Raw genomic sequence first — 24,495 nt, forward strand, 5'->3', positions numbered from 1 at the left:
CATTTTAAACGTACTTTCAATCTTTCATACCCTGCACAGTATATGTATGATTATCAATAAAAATTAAATAAAGTAAACCATTTTTATTCTTATAATTGTAAACCATTATGAAATGGCAACGTACCAGTAGACAAATGAGTACGACTAACAGATTGGGATTATTATTGTAGTAACAAAGCTATAATGGAAAAACTGGGATTTGGCATGCGATGGATTAGCTGGATCCGAGAATTAGTTACCACAGTTTCTTACTCTGTTGTTGTGGAAGGCCAACCTTTTGGTTTTTTCAAACCAAATAGAGGGATCCGACAAGGAGATCCTCTATCACCATATCTTTTTCTTTTTTGTGCGGAAGGTCTATCCTTCCTGCTACACAAGGCAGAGCAAAACGGTTTAATTCACGGTATTCAGGTAACACGGAGATGTCCTACAGTTAGTCACTTGTTATTTGCTGACGACTCAATTTTATTTTGCAAGGCCTCCGAGGAAGGTTGTGATAGAATCCTAGAGCTTTTGGAGTCATATGAAAGTTTTAGCGGACAGAAGATTAATCTATCTAAGTCAGCCATTTTCTTTAGTAACAATACTCCAGATGCTACTCGGGAACTCCTGGCAACAAGGTTGAACATTACTCATATTGGAGCACAAGACAAGTACTTGGGGCTCCCTTCAGTAATAAATAGATCAAAACGATCCACCTTCAGTGCCATTAAAGACAGGGTATTCAAGAAGGTGCAAGGCTGGAAAAAAAGTTTACTGTCAAGTGGAGGTCGTCAGATTTTGATTCGGGCAGTAGGGGAAGCAGTACCCATCTATACCTTATCTTGTTTTAGGCTCCCAGATACGCTGCTGAAGGACATTCATAGTATCTTGACTCAATTCTGGTGGGGACAGCATGGAGAGGAAAGACGCATGGTCTGGATTAGCTGGGATAAGATGACAAGGCCGAAAAGCGAGGGAGGTTTGGGAGTGAAAGACCTGCAAGCACATAATCTAGCCTTGCTAGGCAAGCAGTGTTGGAGACTCATAACCCATCCTAACTCTCTCCTAGCCAGAATTTTAAAGGGCAGGTATTACAGGTATGGGGATTTACTAAGTGCAGATAGAGGAGTTTTACCTTCCTGGGGATGGCAGAGTCTTCTCCACGGACGGAGTGTGGCAGAAAAAGGCACAATCTGAAAAGTGGGGGACGGCGAGTCCATTCGGATCTTTAGAGACCCCTGGCTTCCTTCAACCTTCCCATATAGAGTTTTCTGCGACATCAATTCCAGCCAAACATCAAATCAAATGACACTAGTCAAGGACCTTTTCTCTGAAAATAGAGAATGGAACCAAAGGCTTGTCTCCGAGGTCTTTCCCACTGAGGTAGCACAACAAATTCTAACAATATCCCCAGGAGAAGGACCAGACAAAGTTCAGTGGCTATTCAATAACTCCAAATGCTACGACGTTGCATCCGGATACCGAATTTCTTACCTGTTCTTTCATGAACCAATTGATCTATGCCCAGCTTATATGCAACAAAGAGGAATTTGGGCCCAGCTATGGAACCTGCTCACACCCCAGAAGATTACAATTTTTCTTTGGAAATGTCTTCATGGAAGAATTTCAGTCATGCAACTGATCCATCAGAGATTCCCCAATACACCTGCAACATGTCCACTGTGTCAAGAAGAGAGCGAAACAATAACTCACTGCCTATTTCTATGTCAAAATGCAAAATTAACATGGGGGAAGATAGAAATGGAAGCATGTGTACCTTTCTCTAACTCAACCACCTTCTTCGATTGGTGGAGTTCAACAACAAGCCTCCTGGATAAGCAACCAAATGGGAGTAGCAAGGTTCTTCTTGTAGCAATTTTATTGTGGCATATATGGAAAGACCGGAACCGAAGAGTGTTTGAGCAAGGTGCTGGTGCTACCCCTCCGGAAGAGATTGTCACTAGCGTTATTAGAGCCCACCAAGAAATTCTTGTCCGCCCCCTGCGCCCCTCAAGAATAGATTAGTTTTTCTCTTCCCCTTTTCCCATTTAGTGGCTTACTGTTCGTTTCCTCACCTGCGCGTGAAGTGAAACTTTTGGGAGAACCCCTTTCTTATGTTTTTACGGTTATGTCCTTCAATTGGGACAATACCTTCCTTTTCTTTTATTGGTGAATAAAAGTTAATGACTGCCTTTGGAAAAAAAAAAAAAAACAATAATCCAATCCGGATCCCGCTAGGGAGATAATGGACTATTTGTACTACAATGGCTTATGAAATGAACATCTCTTATACTATTTAAAATAACCATCTTTTCGAAAAATTAGTTTAATTTTTAGGTTCACTAAGGATCGAACTCTTGACCTTTTGAATCTAACGCTTTAATACCATGTCATGATACCACTCATCCTAAAAGTTTCAGCTGATGAAAAAATATAATACTAATAATTATATCTCTAATACTCCATAAACCTCCATTGTACACATTGTATAAATATTTCATTGGCTCCTCATACTTTCCCAATCCAATAACACATGATATAGGATGCTGATTTCCCAAGCTGATACTAACAAATGGTAGTAACGTATTCGTAGATAGATAGAGTATGAAATTATGAATTATGAAACGATAACTAGGTTTTGTTCATGGTGGGTGACTTTTCCTTTTCTTTTTTTTTTGTGTGGTGTACACACGTGGGTAATTTAGCTGCACCAAAAACTATTTTCCTTCTGGGCCATGAGCCCACCAAAAATATTTGGCCCAAAAAGTGGTGGTGAAGGTGGCCTTCCTATAAGGCTATAAAACGGTGCGCTTAGCATAAACCCTAAAGCCTCTCGTCGAAACTTGGTCAGTAGTCAGCTATAAGGTGAAGGCATATTTGGCATGGTAACCTTGGTCATCGCTTCCGTGACTGCGAGCTTAAATTTATTTATTTGCGCTTTGATTAGGAAATTATAATGTCTGTGTAGTTGTTTTTTTTTTGTTCCTCTTTCTGATATGATGATTATTGTTTGTTTTGGAATTGATTTTGAGGAAGGAACGGGAAGTGGTGTTTCTCTATGATGATGAATCAATGATGACGAGTCCGATCTTTCCATTCTTAACAATACTGACGACAAATCGAGGCATTTGTCTGAGAGGAACTCCACTCTTCCACTCTTCCTTCCATTTCCACCATTTTTATTTTTATAATTTCTGTGTTGTTGATTGAATGTGGATTGTTATGCAGAGGAATTTTAGTTGATGCTGGAACTTTTGGGCATGATGAGGATATTTATGAACATTTTCATATGGTCATTCATATGATGAAAACAATCCTCCTACTCATTCTGAATGCCTCAGTTTGATTTTACGTACTAGTTTGGTAGAGAAAGATGATAAAGTAGCCATGATGATGAAATTGATATTTGACGAGAGAATTCTCAGTGATTGTGTTTCAAGCACTTTTGAGCTACTACTCCCTTTCTCTTATTCCACTTTGTTTTTAAAAAATCTTTTTGGAAACAGATGGTGCTGCTGCCTCTCATTCCTCATTTGTTTTTTTGGTATTTTCACTAGAAATAACTTTTGATTTTACACTGGCACAAAACAGCTTATTCATTGTTTTCTTGCTTTTTCTCCCAAAATCATTCTCGGGCAATTGTAGCTTTTTCTCCCAAAATCATTCTCGGGCAATTGTGATTTGCTCCTTACTGTTCCAGGCATATCTTTAATTATTTTATATTTTTAAGTATTAGAATGTTTAATTTAATTTTATATATTTTAATTTTGTTTATTTAATTATTAGATTGAACTTTATATCACTGGGGTTAGAGTTTTCTTTATTTATAACCTATTTTATATCCATTCTGTATATTGTTAAGCACCGATCACTATTGATTGATTAGAAATAAATGCTTAGTGGATGGAGGCACATTTTTGCATGAGAGCTCTGGCTGAATGAATCTTATTACTTTTTGAGGCTTCTGGTTCTGCATATCCATATAGAACAAGAAGTTTAGCTGCTGTTTTTTTTGGTCATTAAGTTTAGCTGCTGGTTGAATGTTGCAGCCTGAAGGTAAAAGGACACCTAACGAAACAAACTGAAGATACTATAAGATGGAATCATAGCTCGAATGGTGAAGTCACCATAGCCTCGGCTTATAAATTGTTAAGTCAAAGCAGTGAGAAAGAGCAACTCCCAGTATGGAAATGAAAAGGGATGGAAAGAATAAAAATGCTCATGTGGAGACTAGCCCATGGGAGGATCTTAACAGCAGGAAGAAGAGCTTGCATGATGGGGACAAATCCAAACTGCCACTACTGCCCAAACCAGCCTGAGATCCTTCTTCATGCCTTCTGAGACTGCCCCCAACCCGCGAGGACTTGGATAAAACTCATCCAACTGAATGCAACAGCTATTTTCTTTGGAATCGATATGGCAAATTGGATAAGAATGAATATGGAAAATAATTTAGGAGTATCATCTGTACATTCTTGGATTGATGAATTTTTTGTGACTTGCTGGGCGATGTGGAAATGGAGAAATCAAGAAGTGTTTTCACCCCCTTTTAACAGACCAATGAATGCAGTTAAAGTAATTAGAGGCACGATAGAAAATTATACTGTTGCTCAAGGGAAGAGGAAAGCGTCTAGAAATGATATCCACCCTAATAGGGATCGAGGAGTTTGGCACCCTCCAACACAAGGGTGGTTGAAATTAAATACTGATGGTGCTTTCGGGGAGACTCAAAATGATTCGGATAGTGGAGGATTGCTGAGAACTCATGAAGGGAAATGGATATGAGGTTTCATGGCAAGGCTGGGGAACTGTCCAGCAATACAGGCGGAACTCGGGGTAGTTTTTTATTGATTGAAAATGGCTTGGGAGCTAGGAATGAGGACAGCGATGGTGGAAGTAGACTCTTTTGAAGTGATGGTGGAAGTGAGTCTCAATTTGCCAATCGGATGGGTAGGGGTGGGTTGTTGTCCAACCCGTTCGTACCTCACCCTACAATAATCTGTATAGAATTCGTTCCACTTTTACATGCGGGTATTAAAAAGTTAAACCTTAATCCACCTATGCGAGTAGCTGTCCTACCCGTATAATTATAAAAATTTAATAAATAAAATTAAATTTTAAAATTTATATAATCATCATTATATACATATCATAAATTAAAAGAAAAATTTAAATATGATATATTATTGTTAATTATTTTACTAATTATTGTTGTTGACTATGATGCCCACAAGTTTGTGATTATGGACAAACAAATCATCGGTTGTTGAAATTTTCAACCAAACAAAATAAAAATTTGAAGCACGTTTTAGTTACAAGTCTATTAATAAATAATGGCATGTTTATGGTTTATAAATAAAATAAAAATTAGACCATCTATTATATTCCTTGACAATAAAAAATGGTCTATTATCGGAAAATTGTTCTCTCTCTTGCCGGAAATGGAGTCACCACCAATGCCAAGAATTGAAGAAATAGTAATTTCTAAAAACATTTACACTGCATTAATCTTTTTTCTCATATTAGTAAATAATTATTTATATCTTTTATTTTTAATTGAAATAACCATTTTATCCTACAATAAAAAATCTAAAATTTAAAGTTACTGTCATTAATTAAATTTTAATACTAGTCAAGTGAAATTTAAAATTACTAATTACAAAAAGTATCATGTCATGTGTAAATTGGTAGGTCAATGTATAGGTATCTATAGCCACCGCATTGAAAGCCACTATAGTCGTCAATATAGAACTCAAGGTTCCTTCCTATTTGCTAACTGAAGACCTTGTCCATCAGTCGTTGATAAGTAGCACATGCATTCTTAAGTCCAAAAAGCATAACCTTATAACAATAGTTTTCAAGTTTTGTGATAAAAGCTGTTTTATCCTCATCTTTTGGATGCATTAGAATCTGGTTATATGCAGAGTATGCATCTAGAAAACTTAAGATATCGTATCCTGATGCATTATCAACCAGTTTATCTATACATGGGAGGGGATAGACGTCTTTAGGACATACTTTGTTCATGTTAGTAAAGTCTACACACATTCGCCACTTACCTGAGGTTTTCCTTACCATAACCATGTTAGAGAGCCATGTTGTAAATTGTAATTCCTTTATGAATCCTGCTTGTAGGAGTTTTTGGGTCTCTTCCAGTTCCAGACATGCTGCTCTTTTCTCGTTTCCCATGTTTCGTTTCTTTTGTGATACAGGTCGAACTTTAGGGTCGATTTGTAATCTGTTGCATATAAGGCTCGGGTCTATGCCGAGCATGTCTGCTGCCGTCCAAGCGAAGAGGTCGACATTGTTTCGAAGCAAGTTGATAATTCGTTGTTTAGTTCCTGAAAAAAGAGAACGACTTATGTAAGTGTAATGATTGTTATTGTCATCTATTGTTACCTTTTCAAGGTCATCTGTTGGTGCAGGCCTGTCGTGGAGATCTCCTCTTGGATCAAGATCGGCGGTGTTCAAGATATTTGCCACATCATAGGTTCCCTTCTCTGGTTCGGCCTTCTGGTTGGTTTCTAATATTATTTTCAAGCTTTCATTGTAGCATTGTCGAGCTTGGATCTGATCGGAATGTATAGTGGCTATCTTGATGGCGTGCAATTGCAGTTCTGGATTGAGGTCGGGAATTTTCATGGCTACTGTTGTGAAGCATGTCATATAGTCTTTCAAGCTCTCGTACTGTCCTTACTTGATCATGTTGAGATAGTCTGAGTCTCGCATATAGATTTTGGATGCTGCAAAATGATTAATGAACAATTTTGCGAACTCTTCGAAATTAGTTATGGAACCTAGAGCAAATTAAAAAACCATAATAGGGCAGTTCAATCTAAAAAAGTTGGGAAAGATCAACACAAAATGGGATCGGAATCGCTATTGAGGAATATCATAGATTCAAATTTTGTGACATGAACTTTAGTAACCTGCAAAAGAGACTCCGACGCTCAAGTTAGTAATGCGTATAATAAACGTGAGAAAAAAATAAAAGAAAGTATCACAGAGGTGAGGCTGTTATTGCTTTGTTTGATTGAGAATATCTTAATGTGTGTGTTTCTTTTTCATATTCTGACGAGGTTTGCTCATTTGTTGAAATAGATAGTGTGTTAGAGAATATTTGTCGAGTAAACGTTCAAGTAGTGTTTGTTTTTTTAGGAATTGTTATTAAGGATTAGTTTAGATGCTTAAATGGTACGGAATTTTCGGTATAGAGTTTTGTTTGAAGAGTTTGACTTGTTTTCGGTTGTTACTTCGTTTGGCCAAGGATATTAGTTTGGTATAAAAAGTATATATATTTATATATACATTATATATATTGGTTCGAATATTATCTAAATCCGACTTCCCCTCACCCTGTCCAAGAACTCCATCACTAAAAAATCCGCTTCGAACGAGTAGGAATAGTTGAATAGATACCTGCAAATTCGAATATTATCTAAATCCGACTTCACCTCACCTTGTCCAAGAACTCCATCACTAAAAATCCAGTTCAAACGAGTAAGAATAGTTGAATAGATACCTACAAATTCGGACAATGTTTTCCTCAAATTCCAGCACCCTCAGATAAGGGAACACTTGCGCTTACTGGTTACCCAAGGAAATCCCCAAAAGCCATAATGGATTCCATTTTATTGACTCCTTCCCGATAGGATTTGTGTCTTTCATTGTTTTTTTTTTTTTTTTTTTTTTTTGGTCGGTGGATTGGACAACCCCCAATCCTAGGTACCCCAACGGATTGGACAACCCCCAATCCTAGGTACACAATACACACCCACACACTCCTCACATACTTACCAATTTTTTCTCCTCGGATGAGGCTGATAGGACTCGAACCCGAGACCTTTGAGGTGGGGAGGGGGCGAAATGCCGTGTGAGCTATGGCTCATTGGCGTGTCTTTCATTGTAAATGATAGTATGGGGAGTGTTTCTTCTTTTGGGATTAGGCCTCGTTGGTTTAACAAAAAATTCAAGCTGTTCAAGTTTTCAACCAAGCACTTTTTCCTTTGGGGTCTTTGCCTATGAACTAGGTAACTGGGCCAAGACCCAACTCAATTTTATTATCTTCCATTACATGTATCACAAATTCGGGTGATGCTTGCTTTGCAGATTGGGCTTTTGTTTCTGGTCCTACCGTCTAATGTTCGACTCTATCTTATGACAATAAAATGTACAAGTGCCGTGTAATTATTCTGACAAAAAATTACTACGTAACTATAGTATACTACTATACTTTAGTAAATAATAATATTAAAACAAAGAGTTGCCATAATGGAATTGTACTTTTTCCTTTTAACATTCTTGTTTTTTTTTTTTTGTCGTTGTTTAGTCTATGTCTTCGTATTCACTATCGAGCAGTATATGAAAGCGAACAAAAATTCAATTTTTTTTTACAAGTTTGTTCCTATTACTTTTTACTGCATATTCTAAGAACGAATTTTATTATTAGTCATTAAATATGAACATAAATTACATTTTCTGTTTCATATATAGTTGTTAATTTAGCAAATAACAAAAACAATATATATTGTTACATTAAGCATTTTAATTGTTTATTAAGATTTGAAGAATGCTACATGATCAATAAATATTATTATTTTTAGTGAGTATTTTATCAGCAATACGTTGTATTTATATTTACAAAAATTTTATACATAAAAAATATAATTTACACTTATATGTATAGGCACCTATATTTCTTTAGAGTTTGTAATTTTGTATACATAGATTAATAAAATTTATTTATTAAAAATAATTTAGTAATGGTATTAGTCAAATAGTAAAAAATACTAAAAATTACTGATTTTTAAAATTTTTTTAAAAAAGTTATTCATGAAATAAATATTATATGGTATTTTTTCATTTTTGTCACTACATATTTATTTACATGAATTTCTTTTGATGCAGTCCCTGCACTAGTATTTTATTGAAAGATGAGTGTATTATATGATGTTTACACTCTACATAATTGTTTTGGGGTGCTGCATTTATTCACAAATTACAAGAGGATTGAATAGTCACTGCTTCCCTTTCACACTTATCCGTATCGGTATCCGAATCCGAATCCAACAACCTGGTATCCCGCCGACAGAACATTTTCTACGTACAAGACAACCGCACGATCGAAACCATTATTAACCGAAGACCTCTTTACCAATTCTATTCCATGATTCCACTTTTGTCTGTCACTCTCTTTTGCAACTCACCGTAAAATCTAAACCAATCAAAACTAACATTAATTAAATAATTAATGAATGCACTCAGTCACTAATTGTGGCGTGTGGCATGTATCACTGTATAATATTATGCTCTTCTTATGCCGTGTTTCCTATATAAATTAATTAATTAATATGGTTGAATTTCACAATCCCAGGTTCCACTTAATTGTATGGGTATGCAGAGAAGAAGATAAGTGGTGCGAATGATGGAGGAAGTGGCAGGGGCGTTTGGCAGCAGCGCCAGCTTCGCCCTCCGCTTGGGGCAGACCGTCTTCTCCTCCGCCTCCCTTCTATTCATGTGCTTTGGCGTCGATTTCTACTCATACACCGCTTTCTGGTATTTCTTTTTCTGATTCACTCTTTGTTCTTCAATGTGTTGCTTTGATAACAAACATTATTTTGCAATGTCATCTGAATGCACACCTACTCTCAAATTTCGATCTCAAAATTGGTTTTTATGTGGGGTTACATGTCAATTCAATCCTGCTATGTCGCAGATCTATTCTTCATAAGAAATGAGGCAGTAATTTACACTTCTCAAATTATAGGCAAGTCACTGCAAGCTTGCTGGCCCTGAAATTGGTTTGCAAATTGTTCAAAGTCTTACATACCTCTCTGATTTTGGGATAGAAAGTTTACAAATGAATTTATTGCTGAATGGTGATGGGAAATTAATTGAAATTCCCTATAACTAAATTGCGCATCTAATAGGTCCAGAGTCTACAGCATTTTTGGATTTGTGTAGGATGTAAGAATGCTGAGAACAGATCATTTCTAGTTTCTTAATGAGCATGAACAATTGATTGATTGGGGTTCTTAATACAAAGCTGGAGTTCCCAATTTCTTTCACATTTTTGGGTTGATAAATGATTTGATTGTGATGAGTGTTTGTGTGGAGCTTAGCCACTTAGCATGTTCAAGGTCTAAAACCAAGAGGAGGAAAAGGAATTAGGTTTATGCAGCATGCATGTGGTTACTATTGGCATGCCTTGCAGTTTATAAATTCTAGCTGATAATAAGTTATGCTATTCTGCAGCTATTTGGTGACAGTCATGGGTTTGGTAATTCCATGGAGCGTAACATTGTTAGTAGTAGATGCTTACTCCGTCTTCATAAAAGACCTACAAATTCAGCAAAGGATTGTAATGATAATCTTTCTGGGAGACATGGTATGTAGTTATCTGCAACTTATGGTTAAGACTTGAAGAGGCATTAATAAGGTTACAATACTGAACTAATAGTTTTGAGGTTTTTCTTTCGTTTTCCTTATCTACTATGCAGGTTTTATCGTATCTCTCGCTGGCTGCAGCATGCTCTACAGCGAGTGTCGCGGATCTTCTGCTTGAAGCTGGTGGATCCCTTTGCCCTGCAAGACTATGTGGTAGATATCAAATGTCTGCTGCTATGGCCTTTTTGTCTTGGTTTCTTTCATCAGCTTCCTGTCTTTTCAATTTTTGGCTCTTCTCTTCTCTGTAAAATACATAGCTCACTGTTGATATATGTGTAAATGAATGCAAAGGGTGTGAATGTGAATGACAAAGTCATTTGCTTTTTAAGTACATATTTTTTGAAATTTCCTTGTGAATAAAATTCTGGCGACTATAGTCAACAATGTAATAACTGCTCTTTCAGCAGGGCAAGGGAAAAATACTAAAGGTTTATTTCTTGGTTCTCAACTGCTTCCAGCTTTTCTTCCCAGTTTTTTGCTGTTTTACCAAGTTACTTGGGAAAAGTTGGTTGAAAATCTGAATGATTTATGTAGCATGGTACTATAAGTTCCACTGTTCCAAACTGTGTGTACTGTGCCTGCGATAATCTGGCGCAACATCTGTAACATTCATTTGGTGCTTATGCAATGTGAAGAGTTCTATTCTATATTGTTTCTTTATGACGTTTGGAGTCACTTTTATTTCATCCTTAGGGGGATTTGAGGGAGCTTGATCCTTAAGAATTAAACTTGACTCCATTCGAATGACTAAAACACTGGTTATCATTTGAGACACTGTCTAATTCACTAGCTGGTCAAACGATTCATGCTTATATGACAGCTGTATAAATATGAAAGGAAAGTGTGGAAAGAATTACTAATTAGTTTTGCATAATTTATAGTCAAACAATGTCCATTGGATCAGAAAACTAACAATTTTAAAATAAGAAAATAATATGCGATGATGGTAGAAATAAAGGTAAATTATAACCATATAAAATTTAACTATTAAAGAATTATAGATGTAGATATGTAGTAGCAAAATGAAATCATAGACTAAAAATCAGCCACTAAAATAGTTATTTAATCATTGATTTATATAAAATAAATATTAAAATATAAAATATATATTAAAAATATATCTAATAATAGTTATTTAATCATTAATTTGTATTATTTAATAAGATATATATTTATATACAAATATATTGTAACAGAATTGAGTAATTAATTTTTTAGATAGTGTCAACTTAATAATTTGGAATAACCAGGTTTAATAGTAATTCTTACAAAAGCGCCTGAATTAAGATAATACAACAATCTATTATATTTATGAAATATGATTATTTACTAAATTCTTATATTCTTATAGTAGTCTTTTAGATTTTTGAATTTCACTAATTTAATCTCTCAAATTTAAAATTGACTATACTGATTTTTAAGATTCATTTTCGGATATTGTATTAGCTCTTGGATCAAGTGTCGAGTTATCTCTGATTTGTCACAAAAGATGTTACAAATGATTAGCTTTCATGACAAGATTAGTTTTATTACCCAAATTGGTCTTTTCTATTTATAAATCCTAATTCACTCTCATTAGTGATGTCTGTTGTATTCTTTATAAAATCAATCTTGCCAGCCAATCTTTGCAGCATCCAGCATGATAAGTGAGAGATAACTCAACACTTTGTTCACTAACTCAGTTCTAGAAATGATCTAGGACCAATACAGAATATGAATCTTGAAGACTGGTATAATAAATTTAAATTTAAAAGACTAAATTGGTAAAACTAGGGAATAATAGGAGAATTTAGTCCATGATTATTTGTAGGGAAGCTAGGTAGGTAGTTTTATTTGATTTGATTTGATGTCAGCCGCTCTGAAACACGCGACCGTTGGTTCCCGCCTGTTTTGCGTTCACTCAGCACAAACCATTTGGCATAATTTCAAGTCACCCACTCACCAAACCCTTCACCATCTCTTAGAGCGATGTTCCTCCATGAGAGAGCTCAAGCTCCTCCATGCCCAGACTATCCTCCATGGCCTATCTGGTCAAGTTCTCACAATTGGCAAGCTTGTCTCTTTCTGCACTTCTCCCGAACTGGGGGATCTCCGTTATGCACAGCTTCTGTTCGACCAAAGTCCCCAACCTAATAAGTTCATGTACAATCATCTCATAAAGGGTTATTCAAATAGCGATGACCCAATAAGGTCTTTGTTACTTTACCGCCAAATGGTAAATGCTGGGATTTCCCCTAATGAGTTTACCATCCCCTTTGTTGTCAAAACTTGTGCTTGCAAATCCTTATATTGGGAAGCTGTTATTCTTCATGCTCACGCTATTAAGCTTGGGATGGGGTCTCACGCTTGTGTGCAGAACGCTTTCTTGAGTGCCTATGTTGCTTGTCGCCTTATAAATAGTGCACGGAAAGTGTTTGATGATATTTCTGATAGAACCCTGGTCTCATGGAATTCGATCATTGGTGGGTATGCTAAGCTGGGGTTTTGCAAAGAAGCCATCTTGTTGTTTCGAGAGATGCAAAAGTTGGATGTGGTGCCTGATGTGATCACCCTGGTTTGCTTGCTCTCTGTTTCCTCCAAGCATGGTAATTTGGAGTTGGGAAGATTCATGCATCTTTACATAATCGCTACCGGAATTGCAATTGATTCAATTGTGACGAATGCCGTCATTGATATGTATGCCAAGTGCGGGCATTTGCAATATGCCGAATGTGTTTTCGATCAAATGCTTGATAAGAATGTCGTTTCGTGGACTTGTATGGTTAATGCATATGCTAACTATGGGCTTGTTGGTTATGCTCTGGAGATGTTTAATAGGATGCCAGTGAAAAATGTGGTTTCTTGGAATTCAATAATTTGCTGTCATGTTCAAGAAGGGAAATACATGGAAGCCGTGGAACTTTTCCACACAATGTGTAGTTCAGGTGTGATGCCAGATGAAACCACTCTTGTTAGCATTCTTTCATCCTGCAGTCACATGGGTGACTTGGAATTGGGGAAACAAGCTCACAATTACATCGGTAACAATAATATTACACTAAGTGTGACCCTTTGTAACGCCCTAATTGACATGTATGCTAAATGTGGTGCCCTTCAGATTGCCATGGACATCTTCTTTGGGATGCCAAAGAAGAATGTGGTGTCATGGAATGTTGCTATTGGGGCACTTGCTCTGCATGGTTTTGGAGAAGAAGCTATTGACATGTTCGAGAAGATGCAAGGAAGCGGGCTATTTCCTGATGAGATTACCTTCACAGGGCTACTTTCTGCTTGTAGTCACACTGGTCTTTTGGACAAGGGGAGATATTACTTTGACATAATGAGTTCCAAGTTCGGGATTTCTCCTGGTGTTACACATTATGCATGCATGGTCAATCTTTTAGGGCGTGGCGGGCTCTTGGGAGAAGCAATGGCCCTAATCAAAGGGATGCCCATGAAACCTGATGTGGTGGTTTGGGGTGCTTTGCTTGGTGCTTGTAGAACCCATGGAAATCTAGAGATTGGTAAGCAAATCATGAAGCAATTGTTGGAGTTGGGAAGATATAATTCTGGGCTTTATGTGCTTCTCTCAAACATGTATTCAGAATCTCAAAGATGGGACGACATGAGAAAGATCAGGAAAATAATGGATGAAAGTGGGGTAAAAAAGTGTTGGGCAATAAGTTCCATTGAAATCAATGGCTTTTGCTAACAGTATATACTAATGCTTTTGATCAATAAACAGATCATCTAAAGTTTGTAGGATATCTATGCAAACCTTGGGATATAGTGGAAATATACTTGTAATATTTGATTCTCAGTAGCAGTAAACAGCTTAAGTTTAAAAAAAAAAAAAAACATATCTTCTTTTCAAGAGTAAAATTTTCAAGGTATCCAAGTCATTACTGGTAAATGGGTATTCTCTCTGAGTTATGTGACCTTTATTATCAGACATTATTAAAATGTCTACACTGTAAATAAAAGCCTTATTCATCCTCTGCATAAAATAAATTTACTCAATCATTGACCAAAGAAAACTTGTAAATGGGCGTTTTAGGCGATATGAATGCCATTATTGTATAATTTAATCATAAGTCACACATAGCAAACCAATGATTTTTTTAAATCAATACATCTAACTGCTTCAAGGCTTACATATATTTTAAAAGGTAAGAAGATTCATGCTTGCTAGTGAAGGGACCTTCCTTATTAAAATCATACTCAATAATAGGACAACCCATTATCTTGCATAATGTTGATGTATCTTGGCTAAATTAATTGGATAAGGAGAGTAAACAATCAACTCCACCAACCGGCAATAACACATTGAACATAGTACAATATTATGAATCAAGACACCCTCAAACAACAATAATCTTTGTTTTGTCAGTCCATTAGATTTTCAAATCCATTAAAGATGTTATATGGTCTTAGAATCATTGATCAAATTGGATATCTGATCATAAAGTTTGGAGTTGCCATTACCATGAACCTTCCTTCCTCCGCTAACACTTTTTGCCAGCAAGGTTGGCATGCCCAATTTGTTTGACCTCTAAAGAAAGAGGACACTTGAGTGGTCAATTGGAATGTACTAAATGGGTACCATTGCCACCAAATCCAATCTATATAGCGTATCGGCGGTGCCATGGAATCATGCACTCTATACTCTTGTGTTCAATGTACAAATAGGTAGAAATTAATCAAATCATACTTTTTAAATTAATAACTAATCATATGTATTAATGCCTAATGAACTCCATCTAACACTCCCAACATCAAGAATACCATCTCACAAATACAAATAAGAAAACAAAATAAAACGGTTTTCTATTAGAAAATTATAAGACATTACACTTATAATACACAATATCCAAAAAAATTTATGGAAATTCAAATAACGGAAATAAAAATATTCTAGAACCAAGTAAAACAATACTCAACAAAAGATTAAAGAAGCCAAAAGATGTAGTTCTTGGTGGCTACACTTTTATATATAAATTTGACATGTATTATATTAAATAATTTAGTTAAATATATTAAATTATTTATTATTATTTTTATGCAAAGATGTTTTTAAGTGAGTAGTATTGTTTTTTTTTTCTTTTCACATGATTTTAAATTGAAAAGCATGAGATTTTAAGAAAATTTTCCTTAAAACATTATCGACATTAAAGATATTGATAATTAAAGTAACTTATATAACATTTTAAGATGGACATTGAAAAAATTGTTCAACTATGTTAAGTATATACTAAATATAGAATATATATTAAAATATAAAATATATACTAAAAAAATTAAATTATATATGTATTTATACATAAATAGATAATGACTAATTTTAATAATTATTTTTTATTGGGCAAATCACTATATTAAGCCAAGGAGAGCAAAAAATTACACAAATCCGCCAAACCAAAAATTATTTCATGAATCAACCGATACATATTTCTATATAGTTCGAATTAAGTTGTTTCGAACTTGATTTACATGTAATTCGAATCAACTTGATTCGAATTATACACAAACGCACACACCCACTAATTCGAATCAACTTGATTCGAATTACATGTAAATCAAGTTCGAAACAACTTAATTCGAACTATATAGAAATATGTATCGGTTGATTCATGAAATAATTTTTGGTTTGGCGGATTTGTGTAATTTTTTGCTCTCCTTGGCTTAATATAGTGATTTGCCCATTTTTTATTGGACAAATAACATTTTTCATTTTCGGAAATATTTGATAACCAAAGAAAATCAGCCAAAAACAGCCATAACTTGCCTTATTTAGCATTCATTAATTGTTACGACAATTAATGAATGCTAAATAAAGCAAGTTCTGACTGTGTTTTTTGTCTACCTAACATTATCTTTTTGTTTTGTAATTGTTTCAGTAGAATAATGTTTAATATCATTACTATTTAAAGATCTTAACTCTGTTTTTCTTTTTTTTTGGATTAATAATTAAATCAGTTTCTAAAAAATGAGACATTCTCCAAATTCATTCTTAAAAGATTTTATCAATTAAATTGATCATTTAAAGATTATCAATTAATTATATTTGTCTTTCAGTTACTCAGTTAATAATTTCTGTCAACGATTGATGATGTGAAAGGTGTTAATTGATAGTATACATGACACCTAATATATCTATTTAGACGCTATTCAAATATATTTTGAAAATATATCAATTTAATTGTTAGATCATATTGAGAATATGGTTTATGTAAATCGAAAAAAGAACTAAATTAATAGATTTTATAAATATATTTGGTTAATATTCAATTAGACATGTCAAGTACCATGTATGTAGTCAATTAATGTTTCACATCATTATTCGTTTAAAAAAATTATTAATGGAGTGAATGAAAAACAAATATGATTAATTTTTAATCTTTGATGCACCAATTTAATTGAAAAAAATTTTCAAAAACGAATTTAAAGAATACTTCATTTTTTAAAGACTAATTTGATTATCAATTTTTTTTCGTTTGCATTGTTAGTTACTTGGATAATATGTAGTCATAATATTAGGTAGAAAAAGTATAGGTAAATAATTTTAAATAACTGTAATTAATACTTATTAATTTTATATTTTAAAAAAATTACTAATTAATGATAATTAGTTAGTATGGTGTACAATTTAAAAAAATTGTTGACTTATTATTAATTAAATCTCTGTTAATTACTAGTGGGATTGCATTAAGTAAGCTAACGCATGTGTTTCTCTATTAGTTGAAACGTTAGTACTAATTCATACGACATATATAAATGTAATTTCTAAGATTTCTTATAATCACATATCCAAACAATATAAAGAAAATAAAATAAAAAATTATTATACTTATAACAGCATGAATATCGATCCATTGAATCTCAATTAAAATTAGGTGAGGCAATTGTTACAAAAACATTCAAAGCTCTTGCCAAAGTTGGCAACCATCCCTATTCATCCTCTTTATTCTCGACAAATCATGTGAACTTTAAACCTTGTAATGACAAACAAATACAAATGCAGAGACTGAAAAGGATGCTTAAACTAATTCGTTACGTCCCCCCCCCCCCCCCCCCCCCCCCCCCAAAAAAAAAAACCCCAAAAATTTCAAAAAATGTTTATATATATATAGGTCAAGATATAAGGCTCTGAATAACAGAAAATATATATATTTATTACTAGCTAGGGAAGGCAAAGCTCGGAAATTATTTATTACTCTATACTTTTGAAAGAATATAAGGATACTAATCCGAAAAAAAAAAGAAAAAAAATATTTAACTAAAGGAATAAAAAAACTGTCACTTTCTATTTTTCTCATGTATATCACAAAATTTTAAAATATAGTGGTGAGACGCTTTGGTTGCATTATTGTTTGTACATCCGGTCTTATTTGGTAGACATTGCATGCAACTTTTCTAATTCAGTAGTCTAGCTAGTATGGAAATACTCAAAAGCCCTTAGCGGAAAATGTTAGCTTTTTAATCAATATATCACAATTTCTAAAATAATTTAGTATCAAAATATTATTCATTTTAAATTACTTATTTAGATACCATGCATAATTTTGGCACAAGTACACCTCTTTTTCTTTTACATGGTGCCTGGAAGACGGTTATTCCAAAAATACTTCTAACAAAAAAAACGTTATTTCATAAAGTATTTAGTATTTACTGTTCTGAAGACACTGAATCAGAACTGAATTTCATAACAAAAAAAAAGGCACCTTCTCGTAAAAGGCTAAAGTGTAAAGGCGCCTTCATAAGTTCATAGCGTGTAAAAAAAAAAAATAATAGGTGCAACCATCATGATAAATCGGTAATATCTGAATAAATAATTTTTATAATATCCGAATAAATAATTTTTAAAGAAATATTTTAATAATAAATTTTTGAAATAATGACATATTGGTTAAAAAGTCTTGAATCTCATACTTTTCCTATTTAAGTTATTTGTTCACCTCTACTTTGTTACTCAAACAAAATCTCATGAACTTTAAAAAAAATATTGATAAATACAAAAAAAAATTGAAGAAAATGAATAAAAAAAAACAGATGGATATATAGATTGATGGAATACTGTAGAAAACGTATATCCTTTTAAATTTGAACTGGTCTCATCGATAAAAAGTTTGATACAATATGTTACATATTGAAATTCTTTTCGAGCTCTAGATCAGATCTATATATGTAATTAGTTTATGTACCTAACAAAGAAGAATGCTGATGAGTAAGGAAATTATATCATAAAATTATTATTTATTTTAAAAATTTAAATTATTAAGTAGAGATACGTAAATAATTTAAAAATATTAGAGATAGTACTTTTTGTAAAAAAAATTAAAATTAAACTCAAATATAAGGCAAATAAAAAATATTGATTATTTAACATTTGTGTAAAAAATTATCATATATTTAATATGTTATAATTATGGTAATTAAAAATAACCATATATATAAGCAAATGATTAATACTGATAGACTAATATTTTCATTTTTAACACCACAGTTTTTAATTAAGTTTGATTATGTAAGCCGCCAGTATAGTGTAGGGAGAAGATAATGGAAAGAATTAGAGAATTTAATAGGAAAAAAGGCATTTAGGTGGACCTAGAAATTCTTTTAAGATAAAAAGGCCAAATCATTGTGTGGGGGAAGGAGAATAGTGAAGATTGAAGAAGCTTCTTGGTAAGCATTGAGGGGGTATCTCTGATAATTATTTCATGCATTACAACCAAAGCAAAAGCCAAATAATGAAATTGTAAAGCTATGGAAGAGAAAGACATACATGCCTTTTATTAACAAGATATCATATTGGACCCCAAGTTTAAATTTTATAGAAAAAATAAATTCAATTAAAGTAAGGGGTTCTCTTTATTAGCCCCCACCATCTTTAACCGCCACCAAAAACCACAGAAGATAAGGCATTATATGTACCTTCTCTCTTTGCTTCATAGAGAAGAATTTCTTAACATGTGCATGCATGGTATCATCAAGTGAAAAGTGAGTTCAGTATATAATGAAGATTGTGCAACCATTTCCAACTTTGATTGTTTGTTTGCTTTTAATGGCATCGGTTTAATATATGTATAAATGAATGTGAAATTATAATTAATCATTATTTTTAGCTTGCTTGTTATTTAAAATGTCAAATGATTTTATGTTTTACTTTTAAGAACATGTAAGATCAAATTGTTAAGATATTGTTGGTACCTAAACCTGATATTCAAATGTTTAGATATTTTAGTTGCATTGTAATAATATAGAGATGTCATTTTATTCATTACTTTATCAATGAAAATGACTAAATTAAATTCACCAATTATTAACACATAATACAATGTCTACAGTCGATCGTAGAATGATAAGGAGATGAGTTTTGGTTTCTTGTGGCAGCAAGAATATATAAAGTTGGTGGGGAATTTGATCCAAACAAATCCAGGAGATTATTAAGTAAAAGAAACAATATTTATATTATTTTTATACATTTTTTTATAGTATGAAAGATAAGTTTATTTTTCTAATAATAATAATAATAATAATAATAATAATATTTCTCATTAACAAAATTACAAATATCACTGTATACCAGCTAGACTTCAACTTGCTTTGGAAATGGAAAAGGAGACGACAGAAGCAGAGATTGAGGCTGATGATATAATTCATGAAAAAAATGTATAGCTGGAATAGATAGTGATAGAGTTCCTGGTAAGGAAAAAAAAAAAAGCCGAAAACAAATTTTTACCTGCAAAAATCTAAAATCTATAAATTTGAAATTAAAACATTTTTCCGCACCTAAAATTTATACTCATTGATAGTTGATTAATTTTTTTATTATTTTCCATTTTTGCTTTATGCTACATATTAATATTTTGGAAGCTTTAATTTAATTAATTTTATGCCAAGACAATATATATAATAGGGTGAACAGTGTTATTTATAATTACTACAATTGCTCGAGCATACATAAATGATATTTGTTGGCTGGCATCAATCCCCTGAATTTATTAGTCATTTGTTGTTGTTGGACGTATTTGGTTGAATAATAATAAAGATATTTTCAACTTTAGGAAAAAGACATATAATTCTACATGATGTATCTTAATCTGTTTTCGTCATTCAATGATTATTGTTTTGGTGGTTATTTTTACGAAAATATTTTAATGTAAAAATGATATTATAAATGGAGGTATATTTTAAATATTTTTCATATAAAGAGTTTAAATATTATTTAAAAATATTAATTTATATTTTAGAATGTTTAATTTAGTTTAATATATTTTAATTTTATTTACTTAGTTATTAAATTAGGTTTTATATTTAGGATTTATAATTTTTTTATTTTAATTTAATAAGAGATTTTAAATATCTCATAAATTATTGTAATCGTTGTTGAGTGATTAGAGATGTAAATTTTTTTTGGGTTTTATAATGAAATTATGGTGTAGACGAGTAAAATTAAGTGAATTTATCTCTTATTGTATCGAAAAATTGGATAGAAGGTTGAGTGAGTTTATTTAATTTAATTTCCAAACTATGATATAAATAAATTAGATTGAGAAGTCACTTTTTATTGTATTATAAAATTAAATTAAAAATTGAATAATTTTGTTTGCATTTAATTTTAATTTATCTTTTTATTTTTTGTTTTTTTATTTCAATATATTTTTTAGTCAATTCTAATTCATATCTTTTTATTCGTATAAAAAATTATTATTAAATAATTTAATAAATTTGATTAAACATATAATTTTTTATATAAAGATTTATTTTTATAGAAATAGTCAGTTAATTATATGATTTAATTTACACCATAAAGCACAAGTTATTATGAAGGCCTTACACTACATATGAAGATGCACTACTTGTTAAAAAGCTACAATTTTTTCGTATACATTGGCACACAATTAAGGGAAAATTGAATAACACTTTAATATTCGAATCAGAACAGAGAATATGTTATCATATACAAAGAAAATTTAGTATAAAAAACATTATCTTCCTCACAAAACTATTAATAATTTAGTAACGTATTGGTATAGTTTTGTAGAGTTTACTGTTGCCAAAGTCATATTGTTGGACGTGAAACGTGGCTTCTTGTGCGCCTTGCACCGAAGCACTAGTGGCTTCAATGGTCGCCACGTCGTTTTCCCTTCTGACTCTTGCTTTATAACTCTACCACCCTCCAATAATCCATCTCAACTTTATTTTGTTTCCTTCTTCGTTAAATTAAACAATTTAAAGTTCCCCAAATAACGACAATCAAAACTGGGTACGTAATGGATGATATATGTCCAATTATTTCCCGCACCCTAAAAACCAAAAGCAACCTCATTCAATAATGATACGCTTTGGAATCATTTTCCATGCACAATATAAGAACGCTAATTAAACTACCTATGCCTTCATTAATATTCACCTAACAACCCTTTATTTTCAACGTCATATCACCAAAACCGGGATCTCTTACCTTTTTATTAGCATGTAAGACTCTCTTCTAATCCTCATTTTAATTAATTAATTAATCAACTCCGTACTAACGTTATCCATAATGGCTGGCAAATCTTTCTTTTATTACTTTTATCAAACTTAATTATAATCCTCGTTCTAAATAGATCCATGATTTAAAAGAATGGAAACTATACAACAATAATGTAGAGCACATTTTATATTATATTTTTAATATTAGTCGATTTCCACGTGTTGGAAAAGAAGCAAACGACAAGAAGGAAAAGAAGCCATACCCTAAAATTTCATATTATTATTAGTTAGCTTTTCTCTAATACTCGATCTTCATTGATAGACATAAGGTTTATCGTTTTGCATAAATCCAGTGGAATGATTGCTTGGCTGCTTGCTATTCAGAGCAATGATCATTGTAGCAGTTAGCACAAAAGGGAAATTGGTGATTCATTTTTTCATTGAATCCATTATATAGGCCACAAACATTTAACATTAAGATATGTTTTCATTTAATATTATCATTTAGCAATATTAAAATAAAAAAAATAAAACCGAAGGAAAGTAATTAGTATAGCACGGAGTAATGTAGACTGTAGAGGTAATTCTTTGAACAAATTGTATTAGGAACGAAGAATAGGCAAAATTAAAGTTCGATTTCCCATCTATCCCGTGAAGAACCTAACACGATGCTGAGAATCTCGAAAAAAAAATGAATGGCAGCACTTTTGGGTGTGGCCTGAGAGTGACGAATAGTGCCTTTATCCAAATTTCGCAAACTTTACCATCCCGCTTTATTTCGCCATACCCCAAATCCCACCCTTAATTCTCCTAACAACAAGAAGAAGCGTTAGTTCATCATCCACGGTGTAAAATTAGGTACCACCATAACGAACAACACTGCCCCCCACTACAATCCACGTGATCTGCTCCACATTCTCATCAAACGGTTGAAATCGCTCCAAAAAAATATTTCCCAAATCCCGAACCCCCAAGTGGCAGGGTCCGTAATTTAAGAGAGAGTGTATTTCTATGTTATGACACACACTAATGCGCGCGCTACTAGTACAACCTGTCAACAACAACTTACAGCCTGGAAAGCCATTCCCACTGTTCAAAAATTTTAACAATTTTAAATAATATCCGACGTGGCAAAACGGTCCAAATCACGAGGTTGGTTCGTTCTATATATAATCTCCGCCTCGTGTTCCTTTTTCCTCCAGCTAATGCTCATTAACACCTCCCTTCTCGTAGTACCTTCCACCCTCCGACTCGCTGACTCACTGAGTCACGCATAGAACATAAAAACAGAAAGAAAGAAAATAGAAAGATAATGGGAAACTGTAGCTCAGCCGATTCGGCGGAGGTTGTTGCAACGGCCAAGCTCGTTCTCCAAGACGGGACGTTACAGGAATTCTCGTACCCTGTGAAGGTTTCGTACCTCTTGGGAGAGAACCCTACCTGCTTTATATGCAACTCCGATCAGATGGACTTTGACGACGTCGTTACCGCAGTTGACGAAGACGAAGTGTTGCAACCGGGACAACTCTATTTCGTTCTTCCTTTAAACCGCTTGAGGCAACCCTTGCAGCCTGCAGAGATGGCCGCATTGGCCGTTAAGGCCAGCTCCGCTCTCATGAAGAGCGCCGCTGCCACCTCCGACAAATACGGATATCGCCGCAAACAGATTGTCATAACCGCCCAACCGGATTATAAGTCTTTACGGAGTGTTTCTGCCGCAGCCAGTGGCGGAGCCGCCGTTTCTTCACGTAGGTCCAGGAGAGCCAGCAGTAGAAGTGGTGGAAAGGAGAAGTTCGCGGCGTTGTTGACTTCTATACCGGAGTAGGGGCATTTTTGGAAGAAAATGTGCTCCGGTCAACTTTTTTTTTAAAATTTCTTTGTGAATATATTAAATATGGAGAAAATTAAATATAAAAAATTTTTGAAGATTAGTTTTTATATAGAGCTTGTAATTTAGTGAACCGTGGAAGCTATTAGATTCATGAAGAGAATTAGCCAAGTCTTGTGGGATATTCGAATCTTTAATTTCCTGTCTCCTCTTTTCCATTTTAATTTGTAGTAGATCTGAAGTTTTAACCCAGTGAATCGGATAGCATTGAAAGTTGGTGCAATATTTTTGGTATGAGATTTAATTCTTGAAGGAATTTTATTCTTGAAAACGACATCAAACTAATCCAATACGGTAACTTAAGCGTCCAAAATGTAGCATATTATTTATTGGATTAGATATGTAACAGTAGTTAATACGGTAACAGTAGTTAATACTGTGGCCATTGACAGTAACAGCATGTGTCCTGTGATTTGTAATTACCGACCTTCTCTAAGTGGAAACTTAGCTTGTATCCATACCTTAAATTAATGATTATCAAATACTAATTTCAACTACAGAAGAGTACCTTGTTCCCGTATCAAACGTAGAATCAACATACAGTAGTAGTAGAAGACATAAAAAAACAAATGGGTAAAGTATTTTTTTTTTGAAATTTGTTAAAAATTTTAAAAATATGTTTAAATTTTATTTTGTTTTAGAAATTTTTTATTTGTATTAAATTTATTTCTAGCGACTAATTTTTTTAAAAATTTATGACTAATTTAAAAAGAATTTCATAAGAA

The 24,495-nt window shown here is 33.2% G+C and overlaps 3 protein-coding genes, 1 long non-coding RNA gene and 2 other non-coding genes across 6 annotated transcripts; all 6 read left to right on the forward strand.

Annotated features, from left to right (window-relative positions):
- Positions 1–2,819: 2,819 nt before the first annotated feature.
- Positions 2,820–5,279, forward strand: LOC130979904 (uncharacterized). Its single transcript, XR_009086796.1, has 2 exons — positions 2,820–2,867; positions 3,019–5,279. It is a non-coding gene; the product is annotated as an uncharacterized LOC130979904 (long non-coding RNA).
- LOC130984582 (small nucleolar RNA SNOR75) lies at positions 3,036–3,123 on the forward strand. Its single transcript, XR_009088502.1, has one exon. It is a non-coding gene; the product is annotated as a small nucleolar RNA SNOR75 (small nucleolar RNA).
- On the forward strand, positions 3,238–3,314 carry LOC130984520 (small nucleolar RNA Z105). Its single transcript, XR_009088454.1, has one exon. It is a non-coding gene; the product is annotated as a small nucleolar RNA Z105 (small nucleolar RNA).
- Positions 5,280–9,141: 3,862 nt separating the features above from the next.
- On the forward strand, positions 9,142–11,213 carry LOC130982225 (CASP-like protein ARALYDRAFT_485429). Its single transcript, XM_057906125.1, has 4 exons — positions 9,142–9,189; positions 9,356–9,537; positions 10,237–10,369; positions 10,482–11,213. Exons 2-4 carry the CDS (start codon positions 9,404–9,406, stop codon positions 10,674–10,676), a joined length of 462 nt encoding a protein of 153 aa, XP_057762108.1. The 5' UTR covers positions 9,142–9,189; positions 9,356–9,403; the 3' UTR covers positions 10,677–11,213.
- Positions 11,214–12,208: 995 nt separating this feature from the next.
- Positions 12,209–14,276, forward strand: LOC130983055 (pentatricopeptide repeat-containing protein At2g22410, mitochondrial-like). The gene has a single exon (XM_057907228.1). It carries the CDS (start codon positions 12,275–12,277, stop codon positions 14,117–14,119), a length of 1,845 nt encoding a protein of 614 aa, XP_057763211.1. The 5' UTR covers positions 12,209–12,274; the 3' UTR covers positions 14,120–14,276.
- Positions 14,277–23,098: 8,822 nt separating this feature from the next.
- Positions 23,099–24,261, forward strand: LOC130982517 (uncharacterized). The gene has a single exon (XM_057906555.1). The coding sequence runs from the start codon at positions 23,195–23,197 to the stop codon at positions 23,705–23,707; it is 513 nt and encodes a 170-aa protein (XP_057762538.1). The 5' UTR covers positions 23,099–23,194; the 3' UTR covers positions 23,708–24,261.
- The last annotated feature ends 234 nt before the right edge of the window (positions 24,262–24,495 follow it).

Source organism: Arachis stenosperma, chromosome 5 (genome assembly GCF_014773155.1).
Source record: "Arachis stenosperma cultivar V10309 chromosome 5, arast.V10309.gnm1.PFL2, whole genome shotgun sequence".
NCBI lineage: Eukaryota > Viridiplantae > Streptophyta > Magnoliopsida > Fabales > Fabaceae > Arachis > Arachis stenosperma.